The sequence below is a fragment of the Convolutriloba macropyga genome, chromosome 4 (assembly GCF_964194025.1).
Source record: "Convolutriloba macropyga chromosome 4, txConMacr16.3, whole genome shotgun sequence".
Classification (NCBI taxonomy): domain Eukaryota; kingdom Metazoa; phylum Xenacoelomorpha; order Acoela; family Convolutidae; genus Convolutriloba; species Convolutriloba macropyga.
The window spans coordinates 77,691,021-77,714,921 of NC_134471.1; the positions used below are offsets into that span (position 1 = coordinate 77,691,021).

General features: G+C 35.2%; 1 protein-coding gene across 1 annotated transcript; it reads left to right on the forward strand.

The window, feature by feature from the left end:
- The first annotated feature begins 1,604 nt into the window (after positions 1-1,604).
- On the forward strand, positions 1,605-13,346 carry LOC142338685 (uncharacterized). Its single transcript, XM_075388551.1, has 3 exons — positions 1,605-1,689; positions 10,298-10,577; positions 12,963-13,346. The coding sequence occupies exons 2-3, from the start codon at positions 10,341-10,343 to the stop codon at positions 13,323-13,325; spliced, it is 600 nt and encodes a 199-aa protein (XP_075244666.1). The 5' UTR covers positions 1,605-1,689; positions 10,298-10,340; the 3' UTR covers positions 13,326-13,346.
- The last annotated feature ends 10,555 nt before the right edge of the window (positions 13,347-23,901 follow it).

Sequence of the window (23,901 nt, forward strand, 5' to 3'; positions counted from 1 at the left end):
AAAGTGTGTAGCCTGAAAGGGTACTTTAAAAGAAAAACTATGGAAAAACGTTATAGATTAGAGCAATTTCTGAAAAAACTACTTATATAATATGCAGTTACTGTATAAAAACTAAAGAGTTACTGTCCGTTTCCATTATTCAATTTTCTCTGGATTTCACTGAAAGTAATAACTGAAAAATGAGCTTTTGGTTAGGAATATCTCAGGGAATGAATTCCTACAGAATTGCATAGTTGCAAGGAAATCATCAGCGTTATTTCTGAGGAAAAAAAGGAGAGGAAACGAAATGCTAATTTCAAATTAAATTTGCATTATTTTGATTGCGCTGATTTTTTGTTTTACTGACTGTGTAAATCAGAAAATTGAGAAATGAATGCAAAATAGAAATATTAATCAAACTTGGTGAGTCATTATCAATTTTTTTTCTTAAGTAACTGCAAAAGCAACAATTTACGTGAAGTGAAAGTATTTGTTTGCAGTTGCTGCTAATTTTTAAGACATCAATATCATAGAGTTTTCTATCACTTGCTCATTCAGCTCAAAACTAAAATCCATCGTTTTTGAATTGTGCATGTGCAAACTTTCAATACCCAAACGAAAAATTAAATGCGTTGTTGGGCAATTAACAATAACACAAATGTTGAGATATTTTTGAAAGTACTTCGAAAGATCATTCGGATCTATTCTGTTTTGCCCCCCCCCCCACAGCTTAGTGGGCTTATATCTTCCCCCCCCTGGGTGCACATTCTATTTTTTACATAGTAAATTGCGACACAACAACATATAATTTGTAACTAGGGTCGTAAAAACACTGGGGGGGGCAGAATAGATCTCATCATTCAATGATATGGGCGCTATGTCTTATTTGAAAGTTACTCATGATTAATACTTTATTATAAGGAACTAATTGCTCGTTTTTAACTAAAAATTAGAACGACCGAAATTATTTAAGAAACATATTCGGATATCAATCAATTTAATTGTTTTGCGCCAAAGGAAAGTGCGACAAAATACAAAAGATAGCTCAAGGAAGGCTGTTGTTTTTTTTGTTTTCATTGCCAAAGCAGATGCTCGAGACAATTACTTTCAAGCATCATCGTAAGTGATGTCTGGTATCTGTTTGGCAATACGGTTTCGGAAAACTATAACAGTAAGCAATTTCTTTTAAAAAATGTCAATCTAAATGTCCTGAAATGACACAAAATTTTTTAGTGACTCGAAATTCTCCTTCATCAATTTTCTTTTAAAGCCCTTCAAATTTCGAAATTAAGAAAAGCGCATTTACAACACAGATGAATCAGGAGTAAACGTTGAGAATATTTTCCAAGATTCTTGAATATTGAGCAGTGTGGTTTTGAAAGAACTAAAAATCCGGAGACATTTGGATGATTCGCTGAGATATCAGCTGGATCCTAACAACAAAGATGAAAATTTTCATGCTGTGAGCCCAGCAAACCAGCATTTTTTTTGTTGACATTTGTCTGTCAAATTACTGCAGACTTCTTCTATTTTTCGTGGTGATCTACTGTCCTGCCCGCAGCAAGAGCCGACTGTTTTTGCTCTGGTAGGAATTCCCAAGTTACAGAGAATGGTCTCGATTAAAAGGAAAGCTGGAAAGCTTCATTTGTTGTCTTTTTTGCGCAACAAGAAGCCTAAATCTGCAACAAAAGACTGCACATCACAATACCAGTTAGTATTTAATGTTCTTTGGAAAAGATAGAACAATTTGAACAACACTTAGAAAAATTGCCCGTAATTGACAATAATTTTCTTCCGGAAACATTTTAAAAAAATGCACCTCACTTTGCGTAGCTTACTTTGGGGGTGGCAACTTTAGGGAATCTGAACTAGACTTTCGTTTCAGCCGCGCGATTTGTACACTATACTATCTGCATATATATATAATTCGCAAGACATTTTTTTTAGTTGCAGACAAAAATTTATCTTAGAAGACAAGATTAAGTAACCTCAATTTTAGCATCAAACTAGCTAGATGATCCTACACAGAGACAGAGGACTTTCGAAATGGTCCTCGACGATATAAAAATCAAACCTGCAGATCCAGTGTCGCACTAATTTATCTGCAAAAATAGATACGTGATAGTGCATTGTTGGTTGAGGATTATACAAAACATAAAAATACATAAGCATTATGAACGTAGTTTCATCTATATATATATATATATATATATATATATATATATATATATATATATATATATATATATATATATATATATATATATATATATATAAATGTTTGTAAATATGTGCGCAGAAGCCCACTCATATGCCTCTACGAATAGACAGAGTTTTTTCCTGTTCGAACAAAAGTTCAAACGAAATGATTTTACTTCTCAGATCTTTTGAGATTTGAAAGAGCATCAACAAATTCAGAATGTTTTAAGATGTCATCTAAATTCTTCAATCAGTTTGTCATTTTTTGCGAACCCATTATAGTTTTCTGAAAATTGTGTGTCAAATGAAAGCGATCAAGATTCAATTTACCTGATCGTTTTTACTTGATCGTATGCAAAAATACCTGTTTAAAATTTGCTCAGAAGTAATTTTCAAAACATTAACATAAGACTGCAAATCACAGTAAAATTAGTTCTCAAATTGTAATCCCAAAAAGAAAAAAAAATTAATTGAAAAAAAATTACTCTAAAAATTCAGGACTCGAAACTTTAATCTTACAAGTTATCAAGTGCGTTGTTGCAAATATTGGAGTTTTTTAAACCATATGATTGAAGTTTTCTAAATTCACAATATTGAAGTTTTCTACAATCATATTATTGGAGTTTTCTAAAATCTTTTATCCAAGCGTCAATTGTTTTTTTTTCTCGTTTTGAACTAAAAGACAAGGCCTCAAGTCAAACACAATAAAATTTACAATCTGTCGTAATTTGATTTCTTTACTCTGATTTTCCCTTTGACTTTTTGCTTAGTACTCAAGAATAGAATTAAATGCAATCATATGTACACAAATGTACATCATTCAATTGTACCCAAAATTGCTGGAATGTCTATATCGAATGTTGCATTGTAACTGCATAACAATCGTACCATTTAAACTGCATGAATCATATATTACTTGAACTAAACATCTCTGAACAATAACATTTTTTCTGTTCTGTTTTTCCAGTTACATCAGTCGTCCACCTGAACTGAAAAAATTTTGAAAATCCTGTTTTTTTGGTCTAAATCCAAGCGCTATAATTTTGAGACTATTAAAAATAAATATTTTTTTTAATTTTGACAAAACTCCATCTGTTTTTCGCAGGTGGACTGCCTTTTGCAACGCTAGAGTTGCTGGTAGATAATACGCATCAACAAAAGTACAAAAACGTTAACTGTTTTTAATCTCACGAAAAGCTATCCTCGACTCGTGAAAACACCATGCTCGACCTATTAAAAAGCCATGCTCGACATTAATTCGTTATAAAAAGACCTTATCTGGACCCATGAAAAGACTTTACCTCGATTTTAACTAGCAGCTGGACGGTGCATTTTTATTCAATACTGGGAGCCCCTACTAGAATTAAAAAGTTTTGTCATAAGTTGAGGTCTAAACCTGGGTAGGATCAACTGGTTTTCAGTTGCACCGTGAGCAGTAATGCCCATGAAGCAATTAGGACTTCGATTTTTCACTATGCTCAAAGCAATCAGCGTAACAGTATTCAACACTTTGCTCTCAAACACGAAACCAAATATTCGGAAAATGTGCCAGTGAATTGAATCTTAAGTTTTAAATCCTTCAACTCCGAGCATTGTTTAATTCCCAAGTATCTACTATTGAGTTCTGAAAAACTATTGTCTGCTTCGGTATCATCCTTAAGCATTCTATTTCTTAACAAACCAGTTCAGAGAGCTGAAATTGTAGGCATCATTTTTACCACTACAAATTAGGCTCCGCAGAAAATGTTTCGAAAATCGCCCATTTCTAATTATATTCTTAGCTGGTACGAATCAACGAGTAATTGAAGGAGTTTCTATGACATTTTACTAAAAATTGCATTACCAAAATCGAGCTTTTTCAGTAAAATATTGTGCGAATCCGAGAGAGTAGAAATCAATAGAAACAACACGAAACATTACGCTGACTCCAAACAATGAACATGATATCTATACCCTTTTTAATAGAAAAAAAATTATTTGACTGCCTCCAAAAATGTGCCTAAGTTATGAAAAGAGAGGAAGACTTAGTTTTTCGTTCGATAATTGTTTCATATTCGCGGAAAAAATTCGATTTTGTTTGCTGAAATTGATAGTATGTTTTCAGGAAACAAGATAATATCAACTCAAAATAATTTAAAACTCAAGATGATTTAGAAAACGAGCAACTAGGTTCTTTCCAATACGCAATGTTCAAATTGCTGAGGATTTATTTAATTGAAGTTCCGTCTAAATTTTGACAATTTTTAGAAAATCAACTTTAAATGAACCCTATGAAGGCATTCGTTATTTTTAAAAAATTGCAAAACAGAAAACCCTGTTCACACTATGTGATGAGAATCTGATATGCGGTACCCATCCCTGGAGGAGATTTTCATAAATCTTGAAAAATTGGAAAATTTAATACTATTTCACGTGTTCATAATTGTAGTACCAAAACGTATAGATCTTTATTGGTCCTAAGAAGTCATTTTACCTCGCAATATAATTTTATGTCAACTTCGAAAAAAACTTTAATTTGAGACTTATCAAACAAAAAACTCAAAAAAATGTGTAGAACGAAAATTGCACAATTTTGACATCAAAAACTTTTAAGCAAAATTTTTTAACCTTAAATTAAGGCCATCCTAGCAGCTGCGCCACTCTAAGAACTTGAACGACAACTAAAACAAATGTACCTTTAATGGAATTTATTTCATGGCCTTACCTGTTTATCCCGTTTTCAGAGATTCTTTGATATATGCGCGAAAAACTTACGAAGATAAACATAAAAGTAAAGGTACTGAAATAAAATCTAAGGTAACGGTTGAAACACTAAAAAAGACAGCACTTGACTGGCAAACCACTGGCACAACTCCCGCCAAAAAGTCTCTGTTTAGACAAAACAAAAATTATTGACATTGCTAAAATTCTTGAAGCTGAAGTCTTGAAACCACATTTTTTCAATTCATCTTTGGTTAGCCTCAGCACACGTTTTGAAAAAAAAAATTGTTTGGCCTTTAAACTGTTTATTTGCACAGTGTTATTCCCCGAATATTTTCATTGGCCTTTAAAGTTTATCTATCTTTTCTATCACTTTATTCACCTATCTGTTTTGAGCAGTTGATCATTAGAGCTGGCTCCAGGATCAACTGATTTTTCCAGCACCATTTTCGTTAAGTCTCTTGAAGCAATTAAGTTATCTGTGTTTTTCTATGCTCACAGTAATCAGCCAAACATTTTTCAAAATTGTACTTCGAATATGAAAACGAATAATGGGAATATGTGCCATTTAATTCGATCTTAAGTTTTCTATCCATTGACGCCGAGCATAGTTTAGTTTCCAAAAATGTGGTACAAAACTCTGAAAACTTATGGTTCGTTTTGGTATCTTTCACAAAAATTCTAGTTCTTTAAAAAACAGTTCTTAGACTGAAAATGGTAGGTATCATTGTTACCACTAAATTTTGTATTCGCAAATTTATTCCGAAATTGGCCAAATTTGCATTTGTTGTTCGGCTGGTGCGAACTAATACGTATTGAGGGCGTTTCAATGTCACGTTACCAAAATTCGCTTTATCTAATTCGCAACTTCTCAGGCAAATTTTATGGGAATCCGAGATCGTAGAAATCAAAAGAAAATTAACACGAGACTTTACACAAAACAAACAACATAATGTCTAAACCATTTTTAACCAGAAAAATAAATTGTCCACCTCCAAAATTCCCCTTAAGATATGGAAGGAGAATTAAAATAAGATTTCGAGAAAAAAATTGTTTTTTTTCGCTGAAATTGAAAGCATGTTTTCAGCAAAGAGATAATATCATGTTCTAACACTATGAAACTCACAATTTTTTAGAAGAAGAGCAACTGGTTTGTTGTCAGTACGCAATGTTTCAAGGTTTAAAGTGCTAAAGAAATCTGTCACTTAAGTTGTGTCCAACTTTTGACAATTTACAGAAAGCAACACCAAAATGAACTTTATAAAATATTTTTATATATTTACATATTGCAAAAAACCCTTCACACGATGTGCTGCTAAGTAGGCACAGAAGAAAACATAAGGAAAAGTGAGAAAGCAACTCAAAAAACTGCAACTGTGTGTCATTGTTGTTGCAATGTGTTAATTTGAAAAAGCAATGAATTGTTCTTTATATTACAGGAGCAAGTTTTTCTGATAAAAAAAATAAAATAATCATTTTTAACTTTAAGAGCTGCAACTATGTGAATCAAGTTAATTAAAATAAGTTAGTTTTCATCAAGTTTGTTTTTATTTCTTCTCAATCGAAGAGTTGATTTGAAATAGCAATCATTTGTATCTGAGGTGCTACAGAATTAATTCTCAATGAAACCTGTAAAGTTGAAAAGTGTGGTTTTATTAAAAAAAAAACAAGTTCCCTGAGGCCACCTATAAATTTTGCAAATGGAATAGCTGAGTTTGATTGTCCAGCATTACGCTATGAAATCCAGCAATTTGTTTTGGCACAATGGTTCAATTTGTTTTTTTTCGCAAACTGATCATCATTTTCGCCGACCACAGTGAGAGTTGGCTCAAGGATCAACTGACATTCTGGAATACCATGTGCCGTCATCTGCCCAAAGTTTTTTTGTCTTCAGCCTTATATTATTATCATTAACAGTTTCAAAGCTAGTAAACCAAGACCGTGCAACAAAAAACAAGTGTGTTACGTTTTCTTGTTTAAAAAATGTTTGAAAAAATTGAAAAATTTTCTCTTTCTTTTTTTTTGTTCGAACTATCATTTCGCTCATTAGATTAATACCACAGAGGCAGCGTTGAATGAGTATTGTAAAATCAATTTAAATTCAAGTCAAAAGCTACTTCTTATTTCAAAGTTTTCTGCAGAAGTGTCTCGTTTACCAAAAATTTTACATCACATAAATCCAATATAAAAAAAACTGAAATTAATTTTTCCCAGGAAATTGATTTTAAGGATATTTTATCAAGAAATATCCAATTTTCTCAATTTTCTTTTATATTAAAATTGAACTCAGTAATTTTACCAAGACATTGGATCTTAATTTTGCTCTTTACCTGACGTGAATTTTGCTTTTGCTCAACTTATTACAAATATCATGAAGCGTTTTGTGAATTTGTCTGTAATTTTTCTCAAGATTTCTCAACCAAGCAACAGTTTTTGGTGACTCTTGTTTGTGTTCCATTTCTTTTAGGAAGTCATTAGCATTTAAAAAATTAACAATCTCAGTTTTGTTCATCATTTTAAGTGTCAATGATATATTCCAGCAATTGTTCTTAAAAATTTCGTTCTTCTTTCCCGGCCGTTTCAGTACAATATGAACGAAAACAACGAAGAAATAGTGGAGTAGAGTAATATTGTTTTTTGAAGGAATTGCTTCTGTTGCAATGAGTCTGATTTACTTCTTTTGAAAAGGAAAGCATTTAGTAAAATAATCACATTAGATTAGGTAAGCCTTTTATAAACGTCAACACGATATAGAAGCGGATCGTTCTTAATAAACTGAGCTTCGTTCAATTTTTATGAAAGCAACTGTAAATAGTTCATTGCATTAGATTATTGAGATTACATCAAAACTTGCGCTATGAAATATTTGCTATTACGTTGTTGCAAAATAGACAATAGAAACTCTTAGATAAACAAAACTATCTCGAAGAGCTGAATGGTCAAAACTTCATTGCAATCACTACGAGTCAAGATTCACAAAGATGAAAAATCATTTCAAATTTGCCTATCAAAGCATCGAATGTAAACAGTGATTGATGTTAAGTAAAAATCCACAGAAAAGAATTGCGCGATGGTCCTGAGAGATCACAGTGAAGTTATTAGGCATGATTTGTGAGAAAATATGTGTTCTAAGCGACTTTGAGTGTCTGCTAACAAAATATCTGGATCATCCGGTTGGTTTTCAAAGTCTGAAGCTGAGAACTTTTCTGGAACTTGACTGATGAATGATATCATAATTGAAAGGTTAAATTTTCGATGTGCTAGTCTGTTTTCTTGAGTAGACATGAGCTGATTTGGCGAGAAAAAAAATTCCCGAAAACGGGGTAAAATTTCAATTGAGTTAACCTTCAATCTTGCTTATTTAATTTTAGCAAAGAAGCCCATTGAAGCAATGAGATAAAGCCGGAAAACAAAATACAAGTAGATTTCGTTTTCGATAGTGCTTCAAAAGATGGTTTTTCGTTTTGATAGTGTTACAAAATGATTTTTTTTCTTTTTGAATTGATGTTTTTCTTGGTAAACCTGTAGAAATTTGTACAAGCTTGCCAAGAAAAATGCAAATTCAAAAGGACAAGAAAAAATCAAAACCATCTTTTGAAAGAGAGTCACTATCACAAACGAAACGTACTTGTATTTTTAAGAACTTACTAAGAAATAGATGATGAAATTAATTTGGGGAAACAAGTATTGCCCCACCACTTACCACTTAAGTAGTGAGTAATGAGGCATAACTCGCTGTAGCAAAAAAATTGCATAATCTAATTCTTAGTTAGTTTATATGAGTGTCTGGTATGTAACAAATAAATAAAGGTTTACAACTCAACCTAAAACTAAAATCTCTTTGGATGAAACGTGGTATGCATATTTTTTTGCGCTTTCTGCTTGAGGTATTAAAAATTATTAAGAAAAATTTGAGTTTGAAACTTGAGCGAAGATCCTCCTTTCATATTCTTCAAATAATAATTTTGACCGCAGATTATCAAACTTTCTAAACCGTGGAAAACTGAAACTGAAATAAAATTTTAAATACCAATCAAAATTTTGATCTGTTTGTTTAACATTCTTTTTTGTTTGGAACAATCTCAAGAGAAGAGAACACAAAAGACAGATTTTTTTCTAGTAAGCTAATTACCTAATTAAATCATTTTTGTTATCACAATTCGGGCAAAAAATTATTCTGACTTTTCTCTGAGCATCAAAAAATCAGCAATTTAGTTAGAAGCAAAAATTGATTTCACAAAACAAAGTACACAAATGTGAAACACTATGTAATGTTTTTTTTTGTGAATTGGAGAAGATCTAATGATTGTCAAACATTCTTCAGAAAAGAAATACATTGAAACATTAATCACAATCTACAGAAGTAGGTACTTATTGATGACAAATTGGTAACAGCAAAATTCTCCTGCGATAAAAAATGGTAACGGTTATTTAGCACAAGTACATTTTCTCTTGAATTCAATCAATGAGGTGACTGCAGGACTTGTTTATTTACAAGAAAAATCTGAGAATGACCAAACTTACAGACAAGAACGTTTAGAACAAATCGATGAAAGTAAGAAAAAATAGTTTACGCATTGTTGTTTTTACCACGGTAGCTCCTCAAGATTTTAGGCCCTCTCCACAGTATGGTAAAATTTACCATCATGGGGGCTCTACGCTATCGGCCACTTTTTTAAATAAATATCCTCCCGGACTTAAGTCGCAGAGCTTGTCAGTGCTGAACCAGCACATTTTAAATTAGTTCAGTTGAAATATTGTATCTCCAGAATTTTTAAAATTTCTTTATGTGCAGTATTTCTTCATGGAGTTAGCCCAAGATAAACTTATCCTGTATGGTCTGAAAATTACTCATACCCAAGATTATGTCTGAGCTGAGTAATTTCACACTTTTGTAGCTTATAACTAGTAATTACTATAGTAGTATACACACTTTTTATATTTAAGCTGGTTTGTAGGCAATTACATATGACCCATTTAGCTCAGTGGTTACGACTTGCTACGCAAAATAAATGTTACAAGTACCTACGTGGAAGTTCGAATCGCAAATAAAGCAAATCTTGTTGGTGGGAGTTAAGCTGAACATATTATTTTTTACAAAGTAAATATTGCTCAACAATCAGAATGGCCAGAGTAAATAGTGGCATGAACAAAGCACTGCCATCCTAAAAACATAATGTCTTTAGAATGATTCAGCACTGATTTGCTCTGCCACCAACCTCCGGGTTATAACTTCAATTTTTGGAATATACCCATACCCCAACAAATGGCTACACTCGGAACTGAAGCTTTGAATGAAACTGTCTTTTGCTTGAAATCATAACACGATTTAAAAAGATTCAGACAATATACCGCAAAACTTTAAAACGAGCACAAATTCGGGGTTCAGGCTCCGATACACTTGAGAACAATTTTCCAGGCTTTGATACATTTGGGAAACAGAAATTACCTGAAGTTTCAAAATGGCTACATCTAATCTTCACTTTGTACTTGCTTTGGTTGTGGCAAGTTTGATCCAAGATACCGGTGCCGACACTGCCTATCCGTGTCGAGGCAACAGCACTTATATCAAAAACTCCGGAATTCCAGCTTGCTTTGCTCTGTTGGACGTCGACGAAGGTCCCGTCAACGCTTCAGAGGCAAGTCGAAAGTGTGCGAGCAAGTTCACTAACAGCGAACCTGTTTACGTACAGGACAAGGTAAGTTAATTATTCAATTGCTGAACAAATCTTCACCTATTAATTTCTCTGAATAAAGAAAAACTCGGCCCTCAAAACCCATAATATTATCTTTGAGCTCCTTAAATTTTAGCTCGAAAATTTTATTCTTTGCTTTCTAGTGGGAATTATGCGCTTAATTACACTTTGAATAACCAGACGGAAAAACTGCGATGTGGGCCAAAAAAGTTTCGCAAAGAATATTTGATATTAAATGTAAACCTGTTAAATTTATCCAATAAGTAAATAATTTTTCCCTCAGCTGTTGCTTCTCAGCTAAAATGATATCGGTCAAAACTCTAACCTTTTTGATAACCGCTAACAATAGCGAGCATAATTGAACTAAGGTTTCTTACTATTCGAAAAATTGACGTTTTATGGCGCTCTCTTTCCCTTCAAAATTTTGCAATCTCGTCGCAGTTATAAATTTCATGTCAATTTAAAGTTTTCCTTTTGACCGTGCGGAAAGTTGGGGGCATAAAAAGTGCGAGTTTTTGTAGGGTTTTTATCGTTTCCTTCTAATTATGAGTTTGATTGAGAGAAGGGTGTTCAGACGACTCTTTTTTTCTCAATATTAGTTTTTTTACTGCTGCTTCAATAGTAGGATTAGTAGGAGTTGTTACTGAGTTGAACACCAAAAAAACCTTGGTAACCATACTAAGAAGAATAGGATTTTCGATCAGCTAATAAGTAGTTCTTAATTCACATGAAAATATCCTGCAGTCTAATACATTGACAGGTAGTTCAGAACAAAATTTGGACTCAACAAACCAGACACACCAAACCCAACCAGAACAATGGCTCTGAGCAGTTCAGTTCTTTTCTTTTTGCGAAACATATTTGAGTATCGTTAACCCTATCAGCCCAAAACTAAACAAAAAAGATCGACTCAACATGTTCATCTAATTAACATTTTTCATCAACTCTTGATCTCGAGGAAGATGGTTTCTTGGTAGTGCTACACCATCCAGCACAAACTATAAAAAATAACTTAAAAGGGACAAAAATTGGAACTATGAAGCCTGGCAGCCTGGAAAGATAATGTTTAGTTTTCACTATTCATGCAAAGAATAATACTAAAGATTGCAAGATCGTACTAAAAGAAATGATGTCGTGCAGGTGACCAAATGTTTCTTTTGATGCTTAAGAACACGCGGAAATCAAGTTGTCTTGCGGCCTGAAAATATTTCCCTCTGATGTTAAAGAACAGTGAAAGAGATGTGTTTGAACTAATTTTTTTTCTCCCAAGTGACTTAATGTTCACATGCAGCAATTCGACATCAACTTTTGAAGTGTTTTTCCAATTTCCATCGTTAGATTGATTTCTAATTGGTCTTCCCTAACAATTCAACGTCCATTCTTGGTCTATTTTTTGTTGTGGCTATAATTTTTCTTTGATTTTAGGTCAGGACCCAAACAACTTTTTATGCGTTGCTATTTTTTTACTGCGACGATCTTATTTGTCGCTGCCATTCTTCGAATAAGTAACTGCCTCATTTTTTTTACTTTACGCCTAACTTTAGTTCTGCAAATTGGTTTTATTTTGTGATGTCAATAGTTTAAATTTTTTTGCAAGTTTCGAGCTCCAACATTTGACGATTTGACTTTAAAGAACTCACCTAACAAAAGAAACTGACGCATCGAATCGCTTTTTCTTAATCTAAATTAACCTGATGAGTTCTAACTGGAAATAATTCGATTTCGACGCAAACAATTTTCAATTTATTTCTCAACAGAAATAATTTTTAATTTTTATCTCTGCTGCTTCAATTACTTTTTTAACTCTAATTTGATGAAAAGGAATTTGATAACAAGCCATTTGACATTAAAATATTTAAAACTGATGTTGTAGCTGATACAAAAACAATTTAAAGCATTGACAAAAAAACTGCAGAACTCGAAAAATGTGACTAAGGAATTGATTGTATTGATTCTAACCTCTGAATTCAAATAACGAATTGAATAATGAACCGAAGTAAAAAAATTTTTGAATAATTTGTCGCTCGTTTTTTTAATTTAATTGTTTTTTTTGCAATCTTTCTAAAATCTATACTACGCCAAACTGTCTCGTCATTTTTGTCCAAGAAAATGTAAGTTGGTAAAAAGTAGATAGACCTAAATTCAACTCATGTTGAGATGAAAATATGCATGAAAAAATATGAATAGAGCTCAAACCAGAAGTACTTGATTCGAGCCATAATAACAGTTTTGCAGGTTTTTTATATCACTGATGTGCAAGTGAGCAACCGGAAAACAATTTGCATGTAATTTTGACCTACTCGCCAGAAAATTTACGTTTTGGTACCCTTTATTTTTCTCGATTCGTCCTTTCATAAAACAGTCAATTAATTCTGTTGCTTTAATTAGAGACAACTTCAATTTATTGTGGATTTTGCAATCAAAGAAGGAATTCCTGAAGACGGGGAGGCAGGATTTTGGACATGGTGGATAAGACGAGAAGACGCTCGCCTGGATTCGAACGGTGTTCTGAGCCAGGCCAATAAGGCTATTCGAAAGAATCGCGATCTCTTTGCAAGCCCATACGACAAAGATTATAGACCTAAACCTGAATTGTGGAGAAACGAAACGCAGCCTGGAAACACTTTAGATGCACGGGACGAAAAATGCACAGCCCAGAGCCGACTGGGCAAACAGCCGGAGTATCTTGGACTGGACGATTATGAATGCAATGGTGCCCAGCTGCATTACGCACTTTGTCAGGTGGCATGAAAGCCAAAAAAAAAACAAATCAAATGCATCAAAAATATTATCCATGTTGAAAAAATGGTCACCGGATATAGTTTTCTTCAAGGAGCATTTTCTTCGGTGTGTGGCCTATAATCTGTAAAGCACAATAAAACACTTCTGGGGAATCTCTTCAAAATGAAACACTTCTTTCTAATATTTGGCTTGAAATGCATTACACTCAGCTGAATTGTTTCGAAAGTGCGAAATAAATGAAATATGAAGTCCGTGGAGACAACTGTTGTTAAACTTCAGTCCAAACAGTGCTCAATCTTACTCTAACTCTAAAAAGAGGCTCTCATTTCGGACCAAAATCATTTGAAACAGACTGCTATAAAAAATAGCAGAGTGAAATCTATTTCATGGTTCAATTTTAGTACCTCGGCAGAATATTCACAATATGAGGTGTTTACACAGTAAGGCGGACCTGGAGAGGGCTCCTTTTACAGCCTTAAAGTATAAAGAGCTAGAGCTACTTATTTCTGCGCGCGAAGTAGACTTACCTATATCTCTAAGACTTACCGACTCTGTAAAACGCTGAGAGTAAACTTCTATTATTACGGTGATTAAGAAGTATAGCACCGGAGTCAATGGTATACACATGATGTATTTAACTAAAGCCTGACTACAGTTAGTTCGGTTCTCTCTATATAAAAGAGAATAGTGTCTTCTCAGTCTCTGATTGATTGGAGGTGTACATTCAATATTTCCACATCTACATCCATCCGGGGTTGAGAATTACAAATCCGAATTTGTGAAGTGTAGCAGAATTACGTTGAATGTGTCATCCTCGTTGAAGGACTGAGTGAAATGAGTGATGAGCTGTTTCCTCACTGAAGTTGGTTGTGACTTGTGTCGTCGTCTGGAGTCCCTGTCAGCGAAGTAGTGACCAGTGTCGTCAGTGAAGAGGTTCATCTTGCTTGTGGAACCATTAAGGGTGCCAGTTACAGGGTGTGCTGGCCAGTAACTTCAGTCCTGTTGAGAGTAAGCCCGACTGCTCTCACTGACCTGTAGTGACGATTTATTCCAAGTTGGAGGATTGCTTGTAATCCGTAGTCTCTGTCTGGTTTGCACGAGGAGATTTCTTTTTACCTGCACCTGGTACAAGGTTTGAACCAGTCGGATTTACAAGCTTGCCTTCTGGTGGAAATCCATTATTTAGCTACTGTTTGAGCTACTTTCACTGTTAAATCTATTAATTAAATTTAATATCTTCTTTCGTAAGTCCCGACCGGGAGGAAGAAGAAAAGAACTGATCCTAATCTTCAGTCTAGTGGAGAAAAGAGAAGAATATGGAGAAGATATAACTTGTCGTAAGAAGAAATTTAAGACAATAAAAAAGAGAAAGAGAAAGAAAGAAAAGAGAAAAGAGTTTTGGGTTAGTTTTTTTTAGAACAGTGAGTCTCTTTTTGTGGGTCTGCGAGCCCAAGGTGTTGCTGTAGGTCTGTGGCCTACGTCCGATATTCGAACTCTACGTCCGGAGATCAATTGTCGAGGAATTCACGGAAGAAGGCGAGGAATTCCGGATCACGTGCCAGACAAGAAACATGGGCACGAGGATACAGATCAAGTTACAGAGTGGTTGTAACGCAAGAAGGTGATTGAATATCTGTGTTTCTTCTTGTGACGGCTGCCGATTGTCTAGTTTATCGAACAGTCCCTGTAGAAGAGGTTGAAAGTGTGACCATAGGCACGCTTCGTGGCGCGACCTTCTACACATTGTAGATATTCGGTCGGAACGAGGATGGTGCGATTATTCTTGGCATAGAGTGGAGAAAAGATGAAGTAATTTTTGATAGGATCAAAATTACGGAGGTTGCCTGCACAATAGTTGGGTTGTATGATGTCGGGTGAAGTCAGTTTTCTATTACCGTACTGAAGACGCGAATTCATGTTGATAATGGGATTAGTGTGCTGAAAGTGATGTTGCAAAATTAAGTAGTTGTGCATAGTGTGAAGCAGCTTCACTCGATTGATTTTGTGAGTAGTGTTGTTTATATACATCTATTTCGGATGCCAAAAATTGATTATATACATCTATTTCGGATGCCAAAAATTGATAGAATAGAAGGGGTCTCATTTAGCATAAATTTTGTAGGATGCGGTGTCGCGAGTGAAGAAAGTACTAAGGTAGTCGTTTTGGGCGATCTGCAATTGCAAAGAAGTACATAGACAGATGCCTAATTGTCCAAAAGAACACGAATTAGCTGTGGGCTTCAGTGTGCGCTGTTGCGGGTTGGAAGTGTAACTGATCCTCTCTGGCACATGTATACTCTGTATGGTATTAACGCGAGAAGGTTTGTAAATTCATGAAAGCGAAAATCTGGTCTTTGTGGCCGGTGTGGATTTCCATGTGCTGGTACGAAAGGGTTAGGTCTTCCGCGAGAAGATGAGGGCTGTGGGCCTTGTAAAGGGCTCGATGTGTGACGGGCAGGCGACTGTGAAACCTGTACTGGTGAGAAACTAACGGGGTTAATTTCGTGTGCTGTGGCTCGGGGACGCCTCCTAGGTGAAATTTCAGTACACGGGTAGTTGTCTGTTGACGTGGGTCGGTCGTAGGGCGCTGGCTGAGTGAAAGATTGTTGAGAGGTGGTATAGCCGGGCCATACCGCAGTGAGGGTTCTGGCGGACGTTATGTATGCGGTGTTAGCATTACTGGCGGTCGGTAGACCAGTGGCTGCGATCGTGGTCGTGTTCCACGGATCCTACCAGAGTATGCCCAATTGGGGCCAACCGTCTCTGGTGTGGAGTGACCTGACTGTTCGGCTGTGGCCACTTCCTCAGCCCAAGTGTGAAAACTCGTAAGCAGGGTTGGTGATTGTGAAGATACTGCTGTGTGTGCAGTAGAAAAGAGTGGAGGTGGCTGTGGCACCTGGCTGTTTCCCTGGAGGAGCAGCTTTTGTGACGAGCTTTTGCTCCTGCAGGAACTGAGGGTGAGTTCGTGTCACTGTCTATGGACAGGTGAAATTCAACTGAGCTTGAGGAAGAGGTGGTTGTTGAAGGCAGTGGGTTCACCCGCGCGTAATTGGTCCTTTCCACAGACTGTGGCTGTGGGGAGGATTGCGCCATCTGAAGAGGTCTGGTGTTTTCAATTCGCAAACTGGCTCTGGGTACTGAGGGTGCCATTACAAGTGGAGTGAGGGGTGATGGCTGAATGTCATCAACCTCCAGCTTGATTAGGCCGTATGCTGTAGGATCGACATTTGGGGGGATTGGTGAGCGTCCTTCGTGGTGAGTGGGGACTGGAGTGGAGTTACTAAAACAGAGAAAGTGTTAAAGACGAGTACTTGGAAGGTTAAGAAAAAGTTCTTGTGGAATTTCCTGATAGTCAGGATCTTTGTCAAGAGAGTCCCGGTGAAAAAGAAATTCCACGTGAGTGCTCACGCTTATTAGGTAGAAAAGTGTGTAGGTGTAGAGATTGCAAATCTGGTTTCGTGCGAGAGTCAATTGGTGTTTCATAGCATTGATAAATAGAAGCTGGCTAAGTAGAAGTGTGTCGTTTATTTGAATTATTGCAAACAAGACAAGAGAATATCTTATAGAAGTTTTCAATTTTTTTGTGTAATAGATACAATTCATGTTGAGAATGTGGAGTGCATATATCTGTTGAATGTCTGTAACATTTTTTAGGTGATGGTGGTTTATATTGTGTGGAAAATTGTTTGTGAGAACACTACAAAAAATCCGGAGGTTATAATTTTAGCCAATGTGATATTGGGTCCTAAAATTTATTTCAAATTATAGGTGTTAAATGCAAAACTAAATAGACCGAATAGGCACTGTATAAAAATTAAAAACAGTCCATATTATGGCTATTTCTTTTAAAACGTACAAAGGGTATCCAAGGATTCCTATTAAGGATTCTTTTAAATAGTTGCCGTTAACCAAGTCAAGAAAATGATATCGGCGGAGGGTGAATTCTTTGCCGTTAATAAAGAGTTTGTTAAAGTAATCATTATATTCACTGCGTAATTGTGAGAATTGTGCTTGTAATTGTGCTTGTTTTGCAATATCTGCAAAATTTACTGCTCTTGCTACTTCAAATTTCTCAGCTGCGTCATCGACTAATTGGTTAAATTTCATCCTGTCTATTGACTTAGTCCAGTCGTGTTGACTGTATATTCCAAGTTATTGCGCTAATACATAAAGGGCTAAGGCAACTTTACATTGAAAGAGTGAACTTACATTTTGTCTTTTATGTGTAGCGAATTTGTGTCGCTGTGCTGTAATACTATAACCAACAAAGGCTATTTTCTGTGTTAGTAAAATGAAAGCGGTTTGTTTTAAATCCGATCTAAGTCACAGAATTTTTTATAAAAATTTAAACTTGTTTGGTCCGTTTCAAGCAAAACTCGACTGATCATGTCATTGAGTTTTGCGTCGATCTGACCATTAGGGTTAACTGCACCAATCTAATTTTGTTTTCTGAATAACTCCTGATTTGTGATATAATTGTGCTTCTTGTGGAATGGCATATTCATCACGGATATTTGCTTTCGTATGGGGTGTTAAAGAGAGTGGTCCTTCAGGATCTATTACATGTAAGTCATCAAAGCCGGATTTCCTGAGAAAAAATTAAAACCTTCTGTGTAATGTACAAAAAATGTCTTGATATTGAGTGGCATAATATGGGCGATTTTCATTACATTTGTAGAGATGTTTTGTGAGAACCTCAAAACGTGAAAGTGCAGATTCATCATAAAAAAGTTGTATTTGAAAACGACTAGAATATATGTGTGGCATGTGTTTGTGACCAGAATTAGTTTCATTGTTTTCAATTGCTTCAATTGAATATCTTTTTTGATATTTAAACATGCGTGCGTGTGATCTTCCAACGTCAAAAAAACAACAGTGGTTTTCCCAAATTACTATGGATTTAATAGTGTGATTTGGAGGAAAGTGGCCTCGTTCTAAAGCGCATCCAATGCGAACTTTGCCATAGTACATGTGTTCTGAGGCAACATCAAAGGTGAGAGTTTTGTTAGTTAATTGAAGTGACCATCCTAGTGTGTGAATGACATGATATTCGTGTGCTAGAAATTTTTCGGGGCAATTAGCCTAGGGATTTTATGCGGAATTGGGAACCCAATTCTGATCGCGTGGATTAGAGACCATGCTTCCGTGTTGGAAGGCGAAAGGTCTATAACGGTCAGGTCGAAAACGGCCTTGTTTTTCTTCTTTATTAGCTTGCCAGCGGGGGTTGTCTAGTACAAAAAATTGTATCACTTGAGGGCGATAGTGATGTTTACTTATTGGACGGACGCATGCAAGTTCTCTACTAGCTTCAATTTCTGTTGGAAAGAAAGGTCGTTCCATATTTCTAATAAACCAATTATCTTGATCAAACCGAAAACCTCTTTGAAGTCGATTTTGTGACGAAAGATTTTCATATCGCTAAGTTTAGCGTGGATGGCATAAGCGCGCACTTGTAGTGTTCGAATTTGTGAAAACATTTGTACTTGGGCGGGGAGGATTTTCAATTCGGCTGGCTTAATTCTACATTCTCCAATTTTATTGAGCTTATAATACTGCATATTTGTGATATTCTTTGGGGAGCAATCATAGTGTGTGCAGACAAGATCTTGGATGCCTGTTTTACGTGTGGAAGTTTTATGTTAATCAACTTTAATTGGTTGTTTTATTGGATGTGGGCATGGAAAAAATACATTAAGCAATATGAAAATTAAATTTGTAGTGGACTTGTGTAGGAAAGTCCAGTTAGTGAATTATAGAAGACAAAATATCATGCACTAATTTTCCTGTATCTGTCAAATTTGTAGTGTTTTTCTTGACAAATAAAGGGTGATTGGTTAGTTTTTAACCTAAAGATAGGTGGCGCTGCAGCTCGTGGGTGAAAAAAAAGTTTTTCTTGTTCGACAACTATTTCAACAAGAGAATGAGAGAAGATGTAGAGATTCTTTGTTTTGCCCAATTATGTAATTGTTCACCGTTATTATGGTGTCCCAAGAGGGCGGTTGGGGAACAATAAATTTAGGATCTGATTTTAGTGGTAGAGTTGGGTAAGTTTGTTTCTTTTCGGGTTGTTTCCCAATACTGTGGTGAGAATATTGATCAGTATCTGGCGTAGGTGAATTTGAGCTTAAAGTTATAATGGGTGGTGTACTGAATTCTGAGTGGTAGTGAGCTTTGAAAAAAAGTTGATGAATTGACAATGTTAAAAAAGTGATTCCAAGTTGCTTGTGATATCCAGCGTTCAATATTTGTTGCGGATCAAAAGTATTATTCGCAATTTGTGATGCAGTAGGTGAAGAAAATTGTGAACTAATTGGATCAGGATTAGAAGTGTCAGAAAGTAGGCTAATATCATGTGTTGTGTCGTTAATATTTGAAACAGTGCGAATTGGCTGTGGCAATTCTGAGGTACTAATTTTATCGGTGTTTGCAAAATTTATTGCTTGAGTTGAGAACTGTGGAGTGTTTGAGTAATTAAGTAATTCAGATTGAGGTGCTCGTGGAGGAGCTTTTATAAGGGTGGGGTGAGGGAGGGTCGTATTTGGTAGAAAACCAGAGTATGGCAATAAAGTTTGTGCAGATAATTGTTATTGTTGTTGTGCTAGCGTTTGGTGCATTTGCGTTTGACTTTGAGGGGGGATACAGGATTACCGATTGTTGGGTAAAGTGGGGAGGAGTGTCCAGAAGGACGAGGTCTATCTGCAGATTTGGCAGTAGTAATGACTGAGTATGGGTGTTCCTCAGTTTCTTGTGCTAGTGGTTTTTTATTAAAGAGTTTAAATTATGACATTTTGGGTGTTGATTGTCAATCAAGTTGGGGGGGGGAGGGAGGTCATCAGTGGATGGTACATTTAGTCTGAACGAAAGAGACTTCGACTTGGTAAGTGGTGGCTTTTTCGGATGGAGTTTTAAAAGTGAGTTATCCGATATGTCTTTCTCCATTTGTTCTTGAACGAATAGTTCTTTGGGGTAATACGGTACTATATTAATTCTGTGACGTGTGATTTGTTTACCAGAAAAGTCTTCTAGTTTATACGTAACTAATATAGGAGTATTTTAATATTTTTAGGGTCAGTTTTTTTGTGGTTGAATCTTTTTCGATACTCCGATTTGTGTGGCTTTTTTGTGTGGCTCCGATTTGTGTGGCTCCGATTTGTGATACTCCAAAACGGCGATTTATAAATGTGTGTAAATGTTTGTTTTGGTTTAAATAATTGTGTACTTCGTTATAATTTTCCAAGTGTATCTTTTCACGATTAAGAAACCAATGTGCAAAGGTTCCTTTCTGTAACTTTTTAACTTGGAGGTGATGACCTAAATGGCCAGTATGTGTATGATTAGGTAAAGAAGTGTAAGGTGATTTCTCTGTATTAATACAGTTTCCTAAGCTATTTCTAGTGGAAGAGTGGAAGGTAGGTTGAACATTATGGGTTTCTTTGGTTTTTTACCAAACACAAGTTCATATGGTGAAAGGTTCATATTGGTCCTGACTTGTGAATTGAATGCAAACGGAAAAACTTTTACATTCTGTGACCAAGTGTCATATTGTGAATCTATGACTGTGCAAAGAAATGTGTTTAATTGGCGATTACTGTTTTTAGCGAGTCTATTAGACCACGATGCATATCACGTAGGTGGTTTGAATTGTACATTATATGTACGGCAGAAATGTGTGAATTCTCCATTAATGTTTTCATTTCCGTTATCTGTTACGAAAATATATTTTATTCCAAGTTTGACAATCCAATGATCAAATAAAACTGTGAGTGCATGAGTGACATCATTTTTGGGTGAAAGGTGGATTACAACATAATGTGTAAATGCGTCTACAATAATATAGACGTAAGAGTTCCCATCAGAAGACAGTGAGATTGGAAATTTTGTATCCATTGAAATACGTTGATTGAAGTATGGTGAAACTTTTAAGAATGATTGTTTTGGTGCCATTAAGAGGTTTGGCTTGGATTGGCCTGTGTGGCAATTCAAGCAATCTTGTGTAAGTATTTCTATCCATGTAATTATGTTCGGAAAAAAGTAACTTTCTGTAATTGTTGCGTGTGTTTTTTCACGACCAGGGTGTCCTAAAAGATCATGAGACTGTGCTTTATAAAAGATAACTAGAAGAAGGGAGAGTAGTAGGCAAACTTTTGTTGACGTTGTTTCTTGTATGTAGTAAAAGAGATTATTGTCTGCGTTAATACATAAGTTTTGGAAACGTCTATAAAAGTGTAGTTATCCTTTGTTCGCTCGTATATTTAGTGAAGGGGCTGGGGAGAAATTTTTGTAGTGTTTCCAGAGTAAAAGTTTCCAAGAGAACTGCGTCTTGTTGTTGTGTTTCATAGAGAAGTGTGTCATTTATTTCAATTTGTTCTTCATAGAAGTAATTATAAAGTGTTGGGGACTTTGATATAAAGTCATCCATTGCTGGGAGTGGAAGTTTTATGCTATTTATTAATTCGGCATACTTTGCGTCGTGATTGAATTGCGTGAAAGGTTCTTTTTTCTTTGTGTTTAATGTAACATCTGTGTGTTGTATGATAGGTAAAATTTCTGGGAATGTGTAGTTATTTTTAAATTGATGTAGTTTTTGTTGGTGCATATTCTCTAAGGGCTGTGCTTTAGTTCTAAATTCGTAATGCGAAACTGGGGTAGGAAGATCATTTTCTAGTTTTACTTTGAATTAATTGTCTTTAATCTGTAAAAAGATTGGAAATTTTGGTGATTCTACATGAGTGTTAGTAGATACTGAATTAAATGATTTTTCTGATACAGCGTAGCGACACTGTAAAGGTTGTGTACTTTGATTTTGCGTCGCAAAAAAATTTAATTGATTCTGGTATTTCAATTGAACGAAGACGCTGTTTGTCTTGTGTTGTAGTCGTTAGTGAGCAACTTAGTAAATCTGGAAATGAAAGGTTATTTCCTTCCATCCAAACTATGTAAAAGTTCGAAAATTCCATTAGAATTAGTTGAAATCTATAAACTCTGTGGTTTGGTTTATTCTTTGGTTTATGGTCAGTTTATAATACTATTGAATATTTAGATCCTTGAATAAGGAACTCGTATTCTGAAAGTGCATAAATGATAGCTGAACATTCGCGAAGAATAGTGGATAGTCTAAGTTCGGTGGTTGAAAAAAGACGAGAATTTCCGATACCAATTCATTTTTACCAAATTGATTTTTTTGTAGGAGTGCAGCCCCAATGCCATAGTTTGAGGCATCGCAGAGGATATAAAAAGTTTTACTGAATTAGGGATTGCGAGGCGGAGTGTTCCGTCCGAAACTTCTTTTTTCAAACTATCAAATGTTTTTTTTTGTAATTCAGTGGTCCATTTTAAATCTGTTGAATCTCTGAGTTGGAGATAAAAAGGTCGAAGATCGACTTGGAAGTTGTATATTTATTTCGAAATAAAGGTGAAAATTCCATCATAATTTTGAATTTCTTTTTTATTTTTGGGTGGCTGCAATTTTAAAAAACCGGCGATTTTTTATTTGAGTAGTTATATGTGGTTATTTTGAATTTTTGAGGTTTTCACTCTTTGAAATAGTGTAGTATTGAGTAAGTGTTTGCAACATTGTGTCTGTTGTTGTATCTTGGATGAAAACGTCATCAAGAGAAGTAATTATTTTGTTTTTTTTCTAATTAGTGGTTTTAAAATACTGCTCATGAAAGATGAGAAAGCTGCTGGGTCAATTGAAACACCACAGAATAAGCGTTTAAAACAGTAATATTGTCCAGCAATCACAAAATTTGTGAGTCTTTGTGGTGGTTTATCAAGAGGCAATTGGTTGTATGAACTATTCATATCTGCTATAGAGAAAATTGGTGCCTTAATCTGTGTTAAAATAATCTGTGTTGGTTCTACGGGCCAACTACCCTTTGTTTCGTCAATCATTGTAATTAATTGACGAGCGTCTAGGACAATTTTCAGTGATTCTCCTTTTTTAAGGATGTTTACTGGGTTAATGAAAGGATTTCCAGTGGTTAGAGAGTCTTTATTTACGGGTGCTATGATGTCAAAATGTGTTAGTATATTGAGTGAATGTGGTACCCTATCTTGTAACTGAAGTGGAATACGGGTGTCTCTTTGCTTTATAAATATAGCTGTTGCTTTTAGGGGAAGGTTTAGTTCTACCTTAATTTTCCCAACATCGAAATTAGAGGTTGGGTACCATTTTTTAAATTGAGTGAGGAGTTGTGCTAATTGTTTAAACTGTGTTTGTGTCAGTTCTGTGTGTTCGAAATTAAACATGGCGAGAAATTCTTTATCGCTTTCAGGGAATTCTGAGACATCAAAAACTATGGTGAATTTTTTCTGTTGTGATTTGCATTAGCGTTCTTGTTGCTTACTAAGATTTAAGCAATAGAGTCTTTTGAAGGTTTCTGACGTACCTTGTGTGAGGTTATTCAAATTGTAAGCATCCATGAGTTCTGTGAGTTCATTTATGCGTATTTTGTGTTTTGATAGTCGTTGAGTGAAACATAGTGTTGTGCATATCCAATTATTCTTTTTACGAGTGTTAGTGGGTGATTTAAAGGATTTTGTATCAATATCTGGATAAATGACTGAGAAGGATATTCGAGAT

Excerpts from the sequence above, each read along its gene's own strand:
- LOC142338685 (XM_075388551.1), top strand. The coding sequence starts at position 10,341 with ATGGCTACATCTAATCTTCACTTTGTACTTGCTTTGGTTGTGGCAAGT. Across the intron at positions 10,578-12,962 it reads CTGTTTACGTACAGGACAAG|AGACAACTTCAATTTATTGT; the intron begins GTAAGTTAATTA and ends TGCTTTAATTAG.